We start from the raw sequence: 20,485 nt of genomic DNA, 5'->3' as shown, positions 1-20,485 counted from the left end.
AAGATTGTTAACCCCGTAGTACACAACCAATGAGGGACTGGGGGAGGGACTTGGGTGCCGAGAAGATAAAAACCCCACTGTAACTTGCCCACCAGATGCCTGATCTTGCAACATCATCATTAAAGCCTTGCTTCTCGCTGCACCTAGTGTCTCCAAGTCCACTTCTTGGGTTTGGGTCGGTGGGCTCTATTTCCCACATCTGACTTGCCTTCAAGGGGCTGCGTGACTTGGCTTCTCTGAGCCTCAGTTTTCTCATCTGTAAACTGGGATTCACCCTTTCCTTCCTTGTGGGAACTATGAAAAGAGGTCTCCTGAGATACAGGCAGGGTGCTCACTGGGCTATGCTGCCTGAACTCAGTGAGGCAGAGAGAAATGGAAGCATCTGAGAGGGACTGCATATAAAAGCAGAGACATTACTTTACTGACAAAGGTCTGTCTGGTCAAGGCTATGGTTTTTCCAGTAGTCAGGTGGGCATGTGAGAGTTGGACCATAAAGAAAGTTGAGCACCGAAGAACTGATGCTTTTGAACTGTGGTGTTGGAGAAGACTCTTGAGAGTCCCTTGGACTGCAAGGAGATCAAACCAGTCAATCCTAAAGGAAATCAGTCCTGAATACTCATTGGAAGGACTGATGCTGAAATTCCAATACTTTGGCCACCAAATGCAAGAACTGATTCATTGGAAAAGACCCTCATGCTGGGAAAGATTGAAGGTAGGAGAAGGGGATGACAGAGGATGAGATGGTTGGATGGCATCACCAACTCTATGGACATGACTTTGAGTAAAGTCCTGGAGTTGGTGATGGACAGGGAAGCCTGGTGTGCTGCAGTCGATGGAGTTGTAAAGAGTTGGAGACGACTGAGCGACTGAACTGAACTGAGAGGGGCTGTGGTGGTGACTGCATGAGCTGCTGGCCATTTGGGTGTGGGGTGAGTGGAGGTAAGGGAGAGGGAAGGGCACGGTGGCCATTCCTTGGATAGGGCCCACTCTCTAGAGTCCTTGAAGCTTTTAGGTGAATTACCAGGGTTTTTGTAGTTTCCTTGTTTCTTGGCAGCAAACCTACCTCTGTGTTTCCCCCAACGGTCCCTGTGAGGATGGTTTGGGCCCTTCTGGCAAGCAGAGCGGCTCCAGGGCAGATCAGCTCCCTGCCCATGGCTGAGCTGTCCTCCCAGGCACAGGAGCACACACTGGAGATGGGAGGGGTGGCCAAGGGGACAGTTTCATGGGTGTGGGTGGGACAGCAGTTCCCTTTGTCCCCAAGAACTCTTCTGGACCCCTAAGTCTCTAGGCTGGATTGCATCTTCCAAGGACCAGTCCTTGCCAAGATCCCCCAGGGCTTACCCGGCACCAACAGGCGGTAGTTGTGCTGCAAGCTGCAGACCAGCCGCTGGGTGAGCAACATGGAGGCCATGGTCCCCTCCGCTGGGAACAGAGACCCCCGTCACACGCTCCAGCCCTGAAAGAAACCAGAGACTCAGAGTCAGGCCAACAGAGGCCACGCCCTTGCTGGCCAAGTATCCCACTCCCCACCATTTCCCCACATGGTGGAGAAGGTTCTGCTTTCATGCAGAAGGTACACTATTTTTTATGGTTAAAAAAAATTATAATTTATTTTTTTAGCTTCTTCCCTGCTGTGCAACTAAAGGGCTTTCTCTAGTGGAGGCCATTAGGGCTACTCTCCAGTTGCAGTGGGCAGGCTTCTCACTGCAGTGGCTTCCCTTGTTGAGGAGCACAGGCTTGAGGAGTTGTGGCACTTGGGCCCAGTCGCTCCCTGGCATGTGGGATCTTCCCAGACCAGGGATCGAACCAGTATCCCCTGCATTGGCAGGCAGATTCTTAACCACTGGAGCATCAGGGAAGTCCTACACTTTATTTTTTTTTTTAATTTTTGACTGCCTGGTTTGCGCGATCTTAGTTCCCCAACCAGGGATTGAACCCAGGCCATGGCAGTGAACGCGCAGAATTCTAACCACTGGATTGCTAGGGAGGTCTCCAGAGTATATACACTTTAAATCAAAGCCTGTTCACCTTTTTTTTTTTTTTTCCTTAGTTTATTTTGCTGCGCTGAGTCTTAGTTGCAGCACGTGGGATCTTTAGTTGCAGCGTGAGAACTCTTAGCTGCGATATGTGGGATCTAGTTCCCCGACCAGGGATCGAACCTGAGACCCCTGCATTGGGAGCTGGAGTCTCAGCCATTGGAAGGGAAGTTCCCCACGTTGTGTTTTTCTTGACCTTGTATCTAGGTAGGATTATTACACCCACATTCCAGATGGAAAAACAAAGAGAGAGGACAGAGTTGGCTGGAGGACCCTCTGTGGGCAAGCTGGTGAGAGGGTCTCGTTCACCTGGATAAGCAAAGCAGCGAAAAACCCAGATGGAGGAAACTCTAGAGCAGGTGTCCCGATGACCGCTCAGTGGGGGAGGCCAGGAGGCCCCCTGCCCTGTCCACACCCAGAATGTTGGTGGCTGGGTCGCTGGGAACCCTGCAGATCCAGAGCAGTACCCGGGGCCCATTCTGAGGGGTGGACTTCTCCAGCACAACCAACCATCCCGAGTGTGTTCTGGACCAAGAGGGTTCCAGGATGTGGAATTTTCAGGTTTTGCCTTTTTTTTTTTTTAATAGAATTTTTATTCACAAAAATGGCAATCACATGAATATGGGGTGCCTTTATTTATTTTATTATTTTTCTGATTCTCATTGTATATGTATTCATTCATTCATTTTTATTGGAGTATAGTTGTTTTACAATGCTGCATTGGTTTCTGCTGTGGTGTGGCATGTATGTGATTAGTTGTGTCTGACTCTTTGTGATCCCATGGACTGTAGTCCACCAGGCTCCTCTGTCCATGGGATTTTCCAGGCAAGAATACAAGAGAGGGTAGCCATTCCCTTCTCCAGGGGGTTTTCCCGACCCAGGGATTGAACCTGGGTCTCCTGCACGGCAGATGGATTCTTTACCGTCTGAGCCACCAGAATCCTCCAGGATGGAAGTGACTATTTTTTTTTAAAAAAATGTTGTAACAGAAGGCTTTCATGTGGACAAAGATTAGAAGGGAACACATAGACACAATGGAAACCACTATTATCTGGAAGCTTAGAAGAGGAGTGATTTTGAAATTTTCCATCTTTTGCTGAAATGTTATTATTTCCCTTTGTCACCAAAAAAAAAAAAAAAATCAAAAGAGATAGGGTGGGAAATATTAGCAACTCTAGGTGTGGGAAAGAAATAAGTGAGACCAGAGGACCCCCAGGGCAGTGCTTCTCAAACTAATTGATAATATCCCTCTCTAAAAACATATTGATGCGTTTAATTAATGTGTGAGCATGCTCAGTCACATCCGACTCTTTGGGACTCCCATGGACTGTTGCCTTCGAGGCTCCTCTGTCCATGGGATTCTCCAGGCAAGAACAGTGGAGTGGGTTGCCATTTCTTCCTCCAAGAAGTGACTGTTTTGAAGGGTATTTGATTCTCCTCAATCTGCTCCACCATCCAGGGATATTTCCGATATGAGACGAGGTCATGGTATTTGGCCTGATGATAGGATTGCTTTGGACTGCCTAACCCGAAACCCTTGCTCATGACAACATGGATTAATTCAGTGACTAGCAAAACACCTAACTATAGAAGCAAGGGGCTTGATGAATACAAATGTTCCTGTTAAGAGAGGAAATCTTGCTGCTTTTCACCTGAGAAAATATCATTGAGGAAAGCATGGTCTTGGAAAGTGTGACCATAAATTAACTGAGAAACCAGACTCTTTCTATGATACCTCAATGGATTTTTTGATCTATTCCAGAACAGCCAACTCAATGCAACGCTGTTAATTTAGCAGCCTGGTAACAAGGTAGTGCTAGTGGTGAAGGCCTGCCTGCCAACGCAGGAGACTCGGGTTCAGTCCTTGAGTTGGCAAGATCCCCTGGAGAAGGGGATGGCAACCCACTCCAGTATTTTTGCCTGGGAAATCCCATGGAGCCTGGAGGGCAGCAGTCCGTGGGGTTGCAGAGAGTCAGGCACAACTGAGCGACTAAGTGCAACAACAGAACAACTAGGCAGAAAGAGCGATTGCTATCTCTCTTTGAAGACTATTCGTCTCAAATGGGAGCACTAAGGACTCCACGCAATTCAATTTCCATCAGATATGTGTTTGAAAATGCGAGAACCTCGGAGAACTCGAATATTAACATTTGAAAGCTCTGCAAAAGTGAAAGTCACACCCGTACACTTTCAATTACAAAATGTCACATTGGGAAATATATCTCGGTGACATTTCAGTGGCCCGCAGTTGAAACTGACCTTATAACGAAACCTGATCTCTATCAGAGGTTAGTTCTCAGCACAATATATTTCCAACAATCAGAAGAGTTGAGGTCATTCATTCACTTTCTCTGGCCCCCTAATCCAATCAACAAAATTAATCAGGTACCTGTTTCACGAAAGGCACTGCATTATCTAGACACAGGAGAAAGCGAAGATGAATAAAATGCTGCTCTCTTTCTAAAGCTCATAATTTAGTGTCAGAGGAATGAGGGGGAGAAAACAGGAGAATTTAATGTAGTAACTGCTTTACCCATCATGTCAATAAGTCCTTAAAATAACCTGGCAGGGTATGTAGATAAAGAAATGCCCAGTTCACTGTCAACAGCTAATTCTGCATAAGACAGAATGGAATCTTTACCTTTGCTGGTATAAACAAGCTGCCAGGGGAACAGAGGAATTAATTCTAAGTGTATGTATGTGGCAGTGCTGCCCCTTGAAAAGCTGCAAGGTTCCAGAAGCCATAGAAAGAAAGGGGAGGTAATGAACGAAGAAATGAATGCTAAGTTGCTTCAGTCGTGTCCAGCTCTTTGCGACTCTATGGACCGTATCGTGCCAGGCTCCTCTGTCCATGGGATTCTTCAGGCAAGAATACTGGAGTGAGTTGCCATGCCCTCCTCCAGGGGATCTTCTTGACCCAGGGGTCGAACCCACATCACTTATGTCTCCTGCATTGGCAGGCGACTTCTTTACCACTAGGGCCACCTGGGAAGCTGAGCTATAATGCTCAAAGGCATGAAAGGATGTGGAATGCCCATGGACTCAAGCATGATATCGTGGCTAAGACTCCATGCTCACAATGCACGGGGCCCAGGTTCTATCCCTGGTCAGGGAACTAGCCCCAGAAGCGGCAACTATAACATCCCACGTGCTTCAATAGAGATTAAAGATTCCACACGCTACAACAGACCCAGCGCAGCCAAGTAAACAAATATTAAAAAAAAAAAAAAAAAAAACCTTCTAATTGCCAGATGGAACCCACTAGAGACCCTCCGAAGGAAGGAAGGTGCCAGTTGCTCTTGTCTTATCCAGAAGGAACCTCTTCAGCCAAGTCCCAGAGGGCAAGGAGGGAATAGGTACTCGGGATGTTAATGAGATGCTGGGGTCATTGATGAGTTGGGGAGGGGGACTTGCTGTGATGAGCTAAGTGGAGAACATCAAGTGGGGTGGGAACTGACGGCGAGGAAGAAGCCAGGGACCAGCTCCTAAACCCCTAGCCTTAGAGCTGGTGGTTTGAGAATTACAGGTCCCTCAAAATGTTAAACACAGAATTACCATATGGCCCAGCAATTCGACTTCTAAATATACACCCACAAGAACTGAAGATAGCAACTTGAAGAAAAACATGAACACGTGTGTTCACAGTAGCACCATTCACAATCACCAAAAGGTGGGAACAACCCAGCGGGCACTGATGGAGGAGCAGATGAGCACATGTGGTCTGTCTATGCCATGGACTATTATTCACCATGAAAAGGAAAGAAAGAAGCACGGATACAGCACCATGAACCTTCAAGACATCGTAATTGCAGGAATCCAGACATAAAGGGTCACCTATTGTACGATTCTGTTTATGTCTGAAACTTCGAGGATAGGTAAGTAAATCCAGGGATGTCCCTGGTGGTCCAGTAGTTAAGAACCTGCCTGCCGATGCCGGGGACACGAGTTCGATCCCTGATCCGGGAAGATCCTACAGAACAACTGAGGAGCAACTAAGCCCTGGAGCCACAACTACTGAACCCACGCTCTGCAACAAGAGAAGTCGCTGAGATGAGAAGCCTCCACCCGGCAACTAGAGAGTAGTCCCCACACTCCGTGACTAGAGAAAAAGCCAGTGCAAAGCAATGAAGACCCTGCTCAGCCAAAAACAATAATTTAAAAAAAAAAAAAATTAGTGAGCAGGTCTGAAATTCGTGTTAAAACGGGAATTTAATAATAGTACTGCCCTCCCCTAACTCTGAAGTCACTGAGTCTCTGCCTGTTTACCACAGCCCTTGTTTGGCTCTGGAATCGAAGAAACACCCCACTTCTGGCCTCCGTTTCCTTGTGTGTAAAACGTGGGTGTTGGGTTATGTCGTTTCTAAGCTCCCTTCTGACCCTGAGAAGCATCTGGGGTGCAGTTTATGGAGAATTCTTTGCAGCATTGCTCCTGGGCCCCACTCCCACCCCAGAAGTGGTACCAGCCTCCCCTCCACTGGGTCCCTCCGTCTGCAATCTGCTGCACATCTGGAAAAGGGATGGGGTGGCCTGAGGGATCCCGGGCTGGAGGGAGAGCTTTCTGAGCACCAGCCCACCCTGAGGCTTGGGACCAAGGAAGGGCTGGAGAAATCCCGACTCTGAATGGAAAACAGGCTGCTTGCCAGGCACCCCTGGCCCCTGAAATCCTTGTCTTTTTGGTCCCATCACGCAGCATGTGGGATCTCAGCTCCCTGACCAGGGATTGAACCCATGCCCTGTGAAGTGGAAACACAGAGTCTTAACCTCTGGGCCGCCAGGGAAGTCCCCACTTAATGTACTTCTTGAGATCAACTTGCTTTTTAAACTTTCCTATTTAAAATTACTTTCCTATAGCTGGTGGTGGTGAAGACTCTTGAGAGTCCCTTGGACTGCAAGGAGATCAAACATTCAATCCTAAAGGAAATCAGCCATGAATATTCATTGCGAGGACTGATGCTGAAGCTCCAATACTTTGGCCACCTGATGCAAAGAGCTGACTCATTGCAAAAGACCCTGATGCTGGGAAAGATAAAGGGCAGGAGAAGGGGGTGACAGAGGATGGGATGGTTGGATGGTATCACTGACTCAATAGACATGAGTCTGAGCAAACTCTGGGAGATAATGAAGGACTGGGAAGCCTGGCAAGCTGCAGTCCATGGGGTCGCAAAGAGTCGGACAGAACTGAACGACTGATCAACAACAGCCCCTACTAATCACTGCCCAGCATCCTTCCTTCAAACTTTCATTTGCTGCAAATAAAAGTGATCGGGGAAAGAATGTAATAAAATCAAGGCAGGTTGTCAAATTAAAAGCTGGATGCGGTTGACTGCCCAAGGTTTCCAGCCTCTGCTGGGCCCCATCTTCTGCAGAGGGCCCCATCTTCTTGCTAAGATGGAGACCAGCAGCTCTCAGACAGGTGTTAAAAGCAGGCTAGCATCAGACAGGAACTTTTCTCCTTGCCATGATGAGAACCAAAAGAGAAATTTCAATCAATCAATAAACTAAAGAGAATAGGAACCATCAGAGCGCACGGTAGGTGGGGGGTGACCTTTGTTTCAGACACGTGGAGCCCCTACAAAGAATCTGTTTCTCAGTGTGAGGTTTCAGTCAAAACAAGTTGAAACCCTGGTCTCACCAGATACTGGAGTCCTTGGGTTTCCACCCACCGCTCCCTATCCCGGTTCCTTTAATTAAAATGCTAATTAGTTCTCTCTGCTGCCTCTTATCTTCCTGGTGCATTTGGAGGGTGGGCTGGGCAGAAGCAATGTTTAAATCAATAGGGCGAGAGGAATTCAGGTGAAAGGGCAAAAAAAAAAAAAACACCTCCTGATTTTTTTCTGTGAATAAAAAGTCATAGAGAATAAAAAGACAGACACAGATGCTGGGAAAGATTGAGGGCAGGAGGAGAAGCTGGGGGGGAGGGGGAAGGGGATGAGATGGGTGGATGGCATCATCAAGTCAACGGACATGAGTTTGAGCCAACTCTGGGAGACAGTGAAGGACAGGGAAGACAGGCATGCTGCGGTCCAGGGGGCTGCAAAGAGTTCAACTTAGCAACTGAACAACAATCAGTGTTGCTTGCCGCTTATGGCTCACCTATCGTGTGCATTGTACCTTCTGTGTGACATTCTGTGTCTGCCTTGGGTGACAGACTCAGAGGTGAATGACTCCCCACGGTCTTGGGGCTCAAAAGCCAGTGACTCTTACCCTCGCTGCCGGCAGGAATCAGGGGAGCTCTCCATCTATGACACCCCCTCCCTCCAGAGACACCCATGAGTGTGACCTGGGATTGGCGACGCTCCCGAGGCAGGGTTACAACCACCTTCCTAAGAGGTAGACGGTGGGCCCTGCACTTGACCCAGGTCTGCACTGCCCCCAAGTCCTTGGAAATGGCTTTGAAAGTCAAACATTCCAAAGATGAAAAAGAAGAGAAAAAAATGAAGACCAAGGTGGCCCTCTGGGGAGCTGGAGTGCTTGATGTGAAACCAGCCTCTTTCGCCTGCTGTGTGACCTTGAGCACCGTAAGTAACCTCTCTGGGTTTCAGCTTCCTCCTCTGTAAAATGGGGACAGCCCCAGTTCCACCTGGCTCATGGCCTAGCTGCGGGTGAACAGCTATCCCCAGCCCCCGTGCCGCGCTGCAAACAATCATTGAATACATACTAAACGCTCCAAAACCATCCGATGAAGACGGACTCATCTCTCTACCATTCGCATGTGTCACTGGCTGGAGATGGAACCCCTGGACTTCTCTGAGGCCCCCCCCAGATACTCTCTCTCATTCTTCTATCTGCTCTTGGAATGGAGACAGAAACGCTGGCAGAGGCTGGGGACATTCCTTTCCCTGTCTGCAGCCCCAACTGTCGGCTTTTCTGCAGACTCAGTGGGACACAATGACCGGCTCAAGCTAAGTGGGCCTCCATTGTCAAGGCCAGAGGTCGCCATGGCAACCAAAAAAGCCAGAGGCCTGGCCTTTGCAGATGGCTAACAGGGCCCCATTCAAGGGCCTGTGATGATGGCCTTGGGACAGAAGGTTTTATCTCGGACCTGGCTTCCCTCCTCTAGCCCCCCTCCCTACCCCAGCTTTCTCTGCAAAACAGACCCCAGCCCTTCCTCCCTGCATTCATGAATTCATGATTCCCTATAACCTGCTGGTGGAACACCATACAATCATCACTGACTTGTATAAGGGGAGAGGAATACTGTTCTTAGAAACGGGCAAGTGTTGACTCCTAAGACAGACGGAGGGTGCAGTTGAGAAAGTAACATCAGCCAGAAACTGGGCTCAAATGTGCCATCTAGTAGCTCGACGATTGGGCAAGTTGCTCAGTTCAGTAATTCCTTAGTGGTCCGCACTCTCCCTGCCAAGGGCCCAGATTCAATCCCTTGTTGGGAAACTAAGATTCCACAAGCTGTATGGCATGGCCAAATAAAAAAGGGTTGCTCAGCTCACCGGGGCCTCAGTTTCCTCATCTGTGAAATAGGAAGAATTAAACCTACCCACGTGGTCACGAAGAACAGAATTTGGCCAACTGAAGCCTGCACACAAGTTGTAGAAGAGACTGCTCCTCGCAGGCCACGTTCTCAGTTACCAAAGAAACCTCCACCTTGTAGGGAAGGCATTTCTTCTGCAGTCTAACATCCTGGGAGGGACCATTTGCGCGTGCAAATCTGTGGCTCTGCTCGAGCCTGAAGATCTAGCTTCCACGAGACAGAAGCTGGTCTGCCTCAATCTCTCCATCCTTAGGTTTGTCTCCCAGTTCACCTGCCCACACTGCCCCAGGCCCCTAGGCTCTATCAGGAAGAATGTGTGCATGCGTGCTCAGTTACAAAGTCCTGTCCAGCTCTTTGCGACCACATGGACTGTAGCCAGCCAGGCTCGTCTGTCCATGGAATTTTCCGGGTAAGCATACTGGAGTGGGTTGCCATGCCCTCCTCCAGGGGATCTTCCCAATCCAGGGATCGAACCTGTGTCTCCTGCAGTGGCAGGCGGATTCTTTACCATGGAGCCTCCTGGGAAGCCCCGTCAGGAAGAATAAGGTGAACTTAAATCCCTCACGCAGGCAGCATGGACATGGCGTCTCTAGAATAAAGGAGAAAAGAACAGACAAGGCTTCGAACCCAAGCCCTGAATGGGAGAGGCAGAGGCTTTGTTCTGGAGGCAGGACATAAGTGGAAAGACACGTCCTGGAAGTGCTGGGTGAGTTTCGGATTTCTGACCTCACAAGGGAGCGGGAGTGAGAGAACAGAATCCGGGTTGGGAAAGATGCTGTGCCAACGCTGAACAAGCTGACCTGGGCCAGTAGACTGGAGTCTGTTTGCTCAGTTTCATGAATGTTTACCAGGTGTCAGTCCAGTGAGCACATGCTCTGCTCTGCCTCGGGGACCCAGCGTTCCTGCGAGAGGTCGGGGGGTTGGGGTGGGGGGATAGGAAAAACCAGCAGATAAGGCCCACGTGATGAGAAGAGACACGTTTCCTGTTCAGAGAAACCAAATCGTTTTAAGGACTCCAGGAACTGCTGAGGGTGCAAATAGCACAGCGTGTTACAAACGAGCCATTTATTTTCTCCCCAGTCTACACCAAGGGCGACTTGGAAACACTCTTTTGGTGATCGGAGTTACCACCTATGTCTGACAGTATTTCTACAATCCCCTGGAAATGCCTTAGCTTCAGAAATTCAAAGGATCTGATGGAGGGTCTGCTATGGTTCAGCGAACAAATGCCTGCTGTGCCAAACGTGACCCACACCATCTCATCTACTCCCCAAATGCAAATTCTACTCTTCCCATTTTTCAGATGAGGGGACAGGCTCAGAGAGGTTCAGACACCTGCACAAGGACACACAGCCAGAGATCGTGGAGCTGGGTTGGAACCAGGGCCCTCTGGGCTTGAAGACCAAGATCTGGGAATATTACCAGATTGGTGGTTGTGGTCCTTACCCAGAAACCTCATCAATCAACTGAGACCAACAAACAGTTCCTTTACAGGGACTAAAATACTTAACAGCTATCACTGTTTGCAGTCTTCCTGAAGATCTTCATCTTTTTTCGTTTGTGCATTTATTTGGCTGCAGCATGTGGACACTTAGTTCCCTGACCAGGGATCGAACTCACACCCCTGGCATTGGAAGCATGCAGTCTTAACCACTGGACTACCAGGGAAGTCCCAAGAAAGTTTTCATCTTTTGGCCTCGCACTCATTTCCAACCTCAGCCCACACTTGGCACTTGCCCTACATCCCAATTCTCATCCCACCTTCCCTTTCAGGGTGCAGAGGTCTGAATTCCACGAAGCACTCTATCCTATCCTAAGGCACGTAAGGTCCTTGGTATACAAGAAGCAACATCTCTGTGACTCTACAGCACTCAGGACAGCTCCAGGTAACAGAGAATGCTGCCTGCACATTTCAAACATCAGTATATGAGGGATTTCCCTGGTGCTCCAGTGGTTAAGACTTCACACTTGCCAATGCAGGGGGTGTGGGTTCAATCCTTGGTCTGGAGACTTAAGATCCCACATGCCATGTGGAATGGCCAAAAGATAAAATTTTAAGAAAATCAATATATGACCAAGAGTTTGCCTACCTTTTCTTGCTTCCTAATTCTTCTAGCCTATGCTTTCAAAATTTTGGTGCAGGAGAGACAGTGAAGAGGAGGGGAGAGCCAAGGACAGAGTCATGAAAAAGCCTCTGATGCATCGTATTCTGAACCAATCAAGCTGTTGACTGGCACAATGGCCGTCAATCACGTGACCCTGGCCAAAACCTGGGGCCTCCTGGATGACACATGTGTGTTGATTTCCAAGATCCTCATGCCAATCTTATCCACCTCCCCCCACGCCCCCTGCAGTCTGGCAGCATCTGAGACATCAAATGTAGCCTGTCTGTTTAGGGAGGCTTCCCAAGGTACCAGAGGGCAGGTGACTGAAGCTGTTAACCGTACAGCTAGCAATGCCTTGTTTAGCATTTTTATTGAAAGGAGTGGGGCCCCGAGGACACAACAGCGCACCAAAGAAAGGGCTGGGACCTGAACCTGAGGAGGAAGGCTGGTCCCAGCTGCTGGTGATTATCAGTGTGCAAAGTAGAGTGTCAAGCAAGTGCAAAACATCAATTGCCTCTCCTGTCTTTTGTCCACATAGAGCCAGATATTCAGAGTAAATAAAACTGGGATGGGGACTTGCTTGGTGGTCCGGTGGTTAAGACTGTGAGCGTCCACTGCAGGGGCCTGGGCTCTATCCCTGGCTGGGGAACTAAGATGCTGGATGCTGCATGCGTGCGCGCTCAGTCGCTCAGTCGTGTCTGCCTCTGCGACCCCATGGACTGTCTATGGGGTCCTCTGTCTATGGGATTCCAGCAAAAAATACTGGAGTGGGTTGCCATGCCCTCCTCTAGGGGACATTCCTGACGCAGGGATTGAACCTGAGTCTCCTAAAACTCCTGCATTGCAGGTGGATTCTTTACTGCTGAGCCACTGAGGCAGCCTCGTATACCTCATGGCACAGGTCCCCCGCCTCCCCCCGCCGCCAAAAACAACAACAACAAAAAAACCTAGGATGGAATTTATCCTGGTTGGCATGTTCCCTGGAGGAGAAACCCACCCAGGTGTCCAAACCTCCCTTGGTTTCTGTCATCAGCAGTCATTCTCTACCTTACTTCTACCTTACCTCCTGTTGAGAAAAATGCCTCCACTTTATGCGTTTAGACAATTTTAGGAAAACAGACTTGCTAAGTAAAAAAAGCACATCTCTAAAATCATACTCCTTGCTTCTGTTTAGTCACTCGGTCGTGTCCCACTCTTTTGCCATCCCATGGATAGCCTGCCAGGCTCCTCTGTCCATGGGATTCTCTTTTAAGCAAGAATATTGGAGTGGGTGCCATTTCCTCTTCCTCCAGGGGATCTTCTCAACCCAGGGATCGAACCTAAGTCTCTTGCATCTTCTGAATTGGCAGGCGGGTTCTTTACCGCTGAACCACCAGGGAAGGATACTCCTTGAGACAGGTACAAAACCCCCAGCCATCCTCCAGGCAAAAAGGTAAGGGTTGTAGGAAGGAATTAAAAGCTTTATATTGAAATCATCTTAGTTTACCCACATTCCCTGTTTCCCTGCTACCCCCAGGATAAAGCCCAGCTGCTTATCTGGGTACCCCCTACCACCACCCCCGCCTGCAACCTGTATGTCCTGCCCCTCCCCCTGTCCCCTGGGCGATGACTCACATACACTATGCTCTTTGCTGCCTCCAGGTCATCTCTCATGAGATCCTGTCTGCTGGATTGTCCTCTCTGCCCCCTCCTCCTGTGGGTATTCCCTGAATCTTGGGTGCTTTTTCAGAGTGGCCACTTCTGGCCACCAACTCCAAGAAGCCTTCCTGGCACTCAGTTCAGGGTTATACACCACTCATCTGTATTTCTCCAGCAATCATTCTTTTTTTTTTTTTTTTTTTTCGGTCGCACCTTGAGGCATGTGGAATTTTGTTCCTCAGCTGGTGATAGAACCCACGCCCCCTGCTTCCCACTGGAGCGCCAGGGAAATCTCAGCAATCATTCTTTTCTTTTTTTTTTAATAAAAAAGTTCAGGGGAATTCCCTGGAGGTCTAGTGGTTAGGATTTTGAGCTTCCACTGGAGGGGACCTAAGTTCGATCCTGGTTGGGGAACAACGATTCTGCAAGCTGAATGGTGTGGCCCCCAAGCCCGTGCCAAAAAAAAAAAAAAAAAGCAGACACACAAGATGAACTTAGCTCTACCTATCACCTTGTTCCAACTGTCAATATTTGTTATGATTAGATTAGCCACAGATTTACATACATATTCTTACGTATGTTCACCCGTACTGTGACAATCTGTCCACAGTCCCTGTCTCTGCCTTTAGCCTGTGAAATGCACGTATTCACTCATTCATTCATTCACAGGTCTGCCACCAGGCTCTGCTATTTCCTGACCGCCTGTCACCTAAAGACACAACAGTAAATACCGACGACCCAGGCGGGGGTGGTGGGACCAGACAGCAGAGTCCTTGCCCTCTGTTCTGGCCGAAGAGACAGACAATAAATAAATAAACAAAGAAGATAATTTCCCATTGTGATGAGAGTCATCGGCATCCCTTGACAGAGAGTGGCCCGTTCGTTCATCCCATCACCTCCAGCACCGAGCAGCACCTCACACGCTGGATGCTCCGAGCACAGGGTCCCGCCGAGGCAGCCTGGGTTCTGTGATCACCATGGTGACAGTCCTTTCCTTTCCCACCTCTCGAAAGGGGGAGGTGGAGGGGGACCAAGGCGACCGAGGACAACCCCACCTGCTCAGGACTGAGACACGACCCCCAACCCACCCCCGGCCCCCACAGTCCACTCCTAGGATGACTTTTCAGGTGTGTGAACATCTGGTTCACAAAACCTAAAGGCCACGAGGGAATGGATAAACACTCCCGATCGAGATTCTTTCTTGATCACCCTGCGGAGCTGCCCCTAAAACGTCAAGCGGTGAGAGCGACACCCAACAGATGAAACACCGGCGCCTGCTTCCAGCCTTGGGGATGGACTTTGAAGGCTCTGGGGAGCTCATGGGCTTACGAGCTCTGGCTAAACTGGTGTGTATTTCCCTGGAGGTCTTTACAACATACCTGAGAAACTGGTTCGCAGGTGAGTTGTGGAGGGCAGTTCTGCTGGGAAGAGGTGGGATAGGATGGCCTCTTACCACACCCCCCAACCCCAGCCTGATATCTCTGCAGAGACTGCCAGGGTCTAGAAAGCAAGCCAGGCCTGGGTGTGGAAGAGAAAGACCCCTCTAGGACTATCCATCACTGGCTGAGGCAAGGACGCCAGGTTTACAAGAGTAATAGGAATAGCAACAACAATATTTAGGGGTCACGTGTGTGTGTGTGTGTGTGTGTGTGTTAGTTGCTCAGTCGTGTCGGACTCTTTGTGACCCCATGGACAATAACCGGCCAGGCTCCCCCGTCTCTGGGATTCTCCAGGCAAGAACACTGGAGTGGGTTGCCATTTCCTTCTCCAATGCATGAAAGTGAAAAGTGAAAGTGAAGTTGCTCAGTCATGTCCGACCCTCAGCGACCCCATGGACTGCAGCCTTCCAGGCTCCTCCATCCATGGGATTTTCCAGGCAAGAGTACTGGAGTGGGGTGCCATTGCCTTCTCCGTTACATATACTAGGGCTTTTAATTTTTAGAATGGCTCTCTGTAGCAGTTACAATTATCATCCTCTCTTACCAATAAAGAAATGGGAGCACAGAGAGGTTAAGTGACTTGCCCCAAAACACAGAACCACTAAGTAGATGAGCCAGGCTACAAGACCAGGCTGGCTCTTGATCCAGTGCTCTTAACCTCTACACCAGAGTGAAGATGTGAACTCACTCAGATTCAGACTGGAAGTGGGCAAGACCTCCCTTCATAATTTCCCCAGAAGGGAGGTGGTAGAGCAGTGGCATTGTGTGGATTTCGGCTGGGGCTGGAATCTGGCTCTGTCTCTGTTTTCTCAACTGGAAAATGGGTATGACAGAGCTCCCCCAACCTGGGGCTTCTCTGAGCATTACGTAAAGCCGTCCACGGACTGAGCTAGGCAGAATGTCCAGCACGTGGTGGGGCTTCAAACCGTCTCAAACCTACAGAAAAGTTGCAAGTTGCTCAACACCCACCTATAATCGCCGAATCACCAACCGTTAACGCTGAGCCACATATGTACCTATCCCATCTATCAATCAATGTACTGATTCTCTCTCTTCTGAATTCTTTGAGAGGTACTTGCAGACTTTGTGATATTTCATCCCTAAATCCTCCAGCCTGTACATTCTGAAAATGAGACCTTGTCTACTAGAACTTCACTACAAATGATCTGAGACACAACATATGCCACCTTCAGGAAATTCACCATTGACATAATTTGTTGCTGTTTAGTCGCTAAGTCGTGTCCAACTCTTTCGAAACCCCATGGACTGTAGCCCGCCAGGCTCCTCTGTCCATGGGATTTCCCAGGCAAGAATACTGGAGCGGGTTGTCATTTTCTTCTCCAGGGGACCTTCTCAATCCAGGGACAGAACCTGTGTCTCCTGAACTGGCAGGCGGATTCTTTACATAATAGTATCAAATATTTTCTGTATTCAAATTTCCCCATTTGTCCCCAAAACATCTCTGGTGGCTTTTTCTGTTTTTCAAACTCCCCCTGGGAACCACTCATCACTATACTCATGTGCAAGGCTCTTTCATCTCTTTCTCTCTCTCATTTTTTTCTTTCTTTTCATCTCTTTTTAACCTGGGACCATTTCTCAGCCATTTTGCCTTTCATGCCACTGATATTTTAAGAGTCCAGGCTGGTCACTTTGAATGTGTTCATATTTTTCTGACTCCTTGTAAAATTTTTAACTGTAGCTCATGAGTAAATGCAGAAAGCAGTCTACAGGGTACCTGATGCCAGAGATGCAGGGGACTTGGGGGCCTGTAGAGGAAGACGTAGGGCATCAGGTCTACCTGGGTCTAAGAGGTTCCCGGAAGCAGTGACGGAGGATGATTAAAGGTGATTAGAACTTTGGCAGGTGGGCCAGGGTGGCAGGACCTCTGCAGACAGAGGCTGTGGCCTAGGGGAATGAGGGCAGAGACTTAGAATCACAAATAGCAGCGAGGTCTCAAGGGCGAGGTGCTGAATAAGCAGGGTCCATGCCTACGTGAACTGGAACCTTCCTGAGGCTGGTCCTTGTCTTTGGATCTGTTCTTTCCTTCAAAATGCCAAGGGCACTACCCAGCCCACCAGCAGCGTTTGCCTGCAGATACTGGCCGCCAAGCCTCCCAAACATTTAGGAACGGAGAAGCACAAAGAATTCCCTTCCGGGGGCGACGTGGCCGCCTGCCCTCACGCACCAACTGCTCGATCTTAAATGGCAAGTTGCCAGGGTTCCCACATCTTGCCCTGGAAATCAAATCTCCCTTTCTCAACCTGCTTGCCTCTTGAGGCCTGGGCTGCTTCAGTCAAAAAATACAAAAGGAACTTCTAATCGACCACAGAAATAAACACTGTGAGCATGTTCCAGCCAAAGTTTCCTACATCTCCTTGTCATAAGCCCCCCATATGTCAAGCAAATCCCTCCTGTCTTGTGGAGGAAGAAAGCGAAATGTACCCTGAAGGGACCCCCTGAGCCTTCGAGTTTCAAAGAGGAAGTTGTGTGTGTGTGTGTACGTGTATGTATGTGTGTGTGTGCCTATGTGCTGTTTTAGCCCTTATGACAAAAGGCAAGGATCTCTTTGGGGGGGCTTGAGCAAAAATGCCCTTTCAAGGTGACCCTCACTTCATTTTCTAGGGCCAGAAGGCAGATGCATTCAGAAGGGGTTCTGCCAACCTACTGAGGCAAATTCAATTCCTTACTTAGCATTTTAACATCCATCTTTGCTTATCTTGTTATCATTTGAAAGGGGCTCATCCATCAAAAAAAAAAATCAACTAAACTTCAATAAAAAATTAAAATAGGAGGGCTCATCCTGCCATGTTCTCTTGGCAAAATATCCTTAAAAAATCTGTCATGCAGGTTTGTGTGTCCTTCAGATAGAAAGTCACCCACAGGGACACTTGCACATGTGCCGCGGGGTACACACTTACACACCCGCTACCACAGATAACAGTGACACACCTCCATATGTCAGCAGATACGTGCAATACGTGCAAATACATGCACACACACACACACACACGTCTGCACTCACAGTGCCCGGTGGTCAGGGTCCTGCAGCAAGCCCAGCTCGTGCCTGCTTACAATGCCTCCTCTATGCCATCCTGCAGAGTTTCAGGGACGCGGCCAGCTGGTTCGTCCTAAGAGGCGCCGCCGGGTACCAGTTCCCCCCTTGGGAGGATGCTCTAGACTCCCAGGCTGTCCCCAGAACATTGGCTCAGATACTGGAGGGGGAACAGGGCTCCTCCGAAGCAAAGCAGCTTTGGAAAAGGATGCACTCAGCTGGCTCCTAGCAAGTGCTTAGAGGAGAGAGATGGGGAGAAGGTGAGGAGGAGGGAAGGGAGAGAGAGCGTGAGGTGGAAAGATGGATTCAGACAGAGAGAGAGAAAGATTTCCGGACAGAAGCAGAAAGGAAAAGATCCACACAAACCACCTGCTCTGGGACTTTCTGAAATAGGCTTTTTGTCCCCTTGACCCCTTCCAGGAGCCTCTCTCTTGATTTTTCTCTAGCCAGCTCAGGAACTCCTGAGCCTACAAAGCACAGACCCAAGGCTGCGGAAGACTAAATGGCTTCCCCTGGACGGTGGTGGCAGAACCAGCCTGTGTCACAGCCCTGAGGGGCTCTGAGCGGTGCCAGGGCATCTCCAAGACCTCCGCGGCCAGGGGGAGGGGCGGCTGCCCTGGTCCTTACAGTCCATCTGACCCCCCTCTGTGGGAGGGGGTCTGAGGGATTACTCTAGCCTCCCCATCAGCCCAAGCTGGGGTCAGTGCCTGTCCACAGCGGGGCCCAGAAGAGGGCGTGGCAATGGTCACAAGATGGGGAGGTTGAGTGGGGGGAGCCCAGAGCTTTCCATCACATGCTGCTCATCAGTTGCCATGACGACGGCAAGGAGGTGGGGTCGCCCAGACCGGAGGATGCGAGAGAGACGGGTTGGTTCTAAATCACCGTGACAGCGCTTCAGTTGAGCTATTACGCCGTTGCCGTGGCAACCAATGCGATCAAATCGCAGAGGAAATCTATAATTATTACAAGCCAGATACCGGCGAACTTGGGGCGGTAATCAGCACGTTGGGGCAATTCAACCTGAACTTTGGGGGTGGCGTGGGGGACAATAACCCCCGCCCCCAGCCCCCAATTCTGGGAAGAATAAGGCCAGAGGAGTCTCAGCAAGGCAGATTTGCTGATGACATAGAAAGGAAACCTGGAAGGATCTTTTGGCGAAACGAGGAATAAAAACTCGGTGAAACGACACGAAAATGCCAGCATCTGACCACTGGAAAACATTTTCCCTGAATTTATTATGGAAATTCCCAACATAGAGCAAAGATGAATTTGACACTGAATACCTGTCCACCCACAGCCTGGCTTCTGCTGTTAACGTTTTTACCATAATCACTTCATCACAGCATCTACCCCTTTCTCCATCCATTAACCCTCCTGATTTGTTGATGCATTTCAAAGTAATGCAGACATCAGTACCCTTCCCCCTCAAGTGCTTCAGCCTGCAAAAAATTAAATATTTGATCATTTTTAACAACCAAAACAGCAATTCCCCATGATTCAATCTAAATAGAATAAAATCTAGATTTGTCTGTCATCTAGCTGTCCATCCATCCATCCACCTATCTATCTTTTCTTCCATCCATCCACCCACCCAGTCTCCCATTCATCCTTCTATTCATCCATCCATCCACTCATTTATCCATCCATCCTCCCACCCATCATCCATCTATTCACCCATCTATTCATCCATCCATCCATCCATCCAGTCTGTCACTCATCCATTCATCCATCCACCCACTCCGTCTCCCACTCATCCTTCTATCCATCCATCCACTCATTCATCCATCCGTCCATCCATCTATTCACCCATCTGTCTAAACATTTAGTCACCCATCTATCTATTCTTCCATCCATCCACCCACCCACCCAGTCTCCCACTCATTCATCCATCCATCTAGTCACCCATCTATCTTTTTTTTAAAAAGATTTCAAAGTTTTATTGAGAAATAACTGACATACATCACTAAGTTTAAAGTATACAGCATGATGGTTTGATTTACATATACTGTAAAATAATCACTGTAGTAAGTTTAGTTATCATCTATCATCTCACATAGATACAATAAAAATTTTCCTTAGGATGAGAACTCTTGGGGTCTGCTTTCTGAACAACTTTCCTCTATATTGTACAGCAGTGTAAACTATAGTCATCCTTATACATTTCATCCTTAGTATTTATCTTATAACTGGAAGTTCATAACTTTCAGCTGCCTTCTTTCAATTTTCCCTTCCTGTAGCCCATACCTCTGGCAACCACAAGTCTGATCTTTTTTCCTATGAGTTTTGTGGGTACTTTTGTTTTAGATTCCACATATAAGTGAGATCATAGAGTATTTGTGTTTCTCTGTTTGACTTATTCACTTAGCAACATGCCTTTGAGGTCCATCTAGGAGAAAAATATTTGTATAATACATAACCAACAAGTTTCACAGGAAAAGGAAATAGAAAGACAATGTTCAGATTTAGATACATATGAGCCTCAACTCAAAACTAGTATCACAGTATTGATTTTGAAAAAAAAAATTCAAATTATATAAGATCATTACACAAATCAGCTTTTCTACATACTTCCAGTTGCCTTCACCCATCTATCTTTTCTTCCATCCATCCACCCACCCAGTCTCCCACTAATCTACCTAAACATCCATCCATCTGTCCACCTATCTTTTCTTCCATCCATCCACCCACCCAGTCTCCCCCTCGTCCACCCACCCATCCATCCACCC

The 20,485-nt window shown here is 48.6% G+C and overlaps 1 protein-coding gene across 1 annotated transcript in view; it reads right to left on the bottom strand.

Moving 5' to 3' along the window:
- ABAT (4-aminobutyrate aminotransferase) overlaps nt 1-20,485 on the bottom strand; it is an 85,726-nt gene that overhangs the window by 39,051 nt on the left and 26,190 nt on the right. Inside the window, exon 2 of the mRNA XM_040230060.1 lies at nt 1,342-1,456. Within this exon, the coding sequence (XP_040085994.1) occupies nt 1,342-1,411 (70 nt within the window). The 5' untranslated portion in view covers nt 1,412-1,456. The remainder of the gene's footprint in view (nt 1-1,341; nt 1,457-20,485) is intronic.

This window comes from Oryx dammah, unplaced genomic scaffold (assembly GCF_014754425.2).
Source record: "Oryx dammah isolate SB20612 unplaced genomic scaffold, SCBI_Odam_1.1 HiC_scaffold_2, whole genome shotgun sequence".
Lineage (NCBI taxonomy): Eukaryota > Metazoa > Chordata > Mammalia > Artiodactyla > Bovidae > Oryx > Oryx dammah.
The sequence above is the reverse complement of the archived record's forward strand: the minus strand, read 5'-3'. Positions and strand labels throughout refer to the sequence as shown.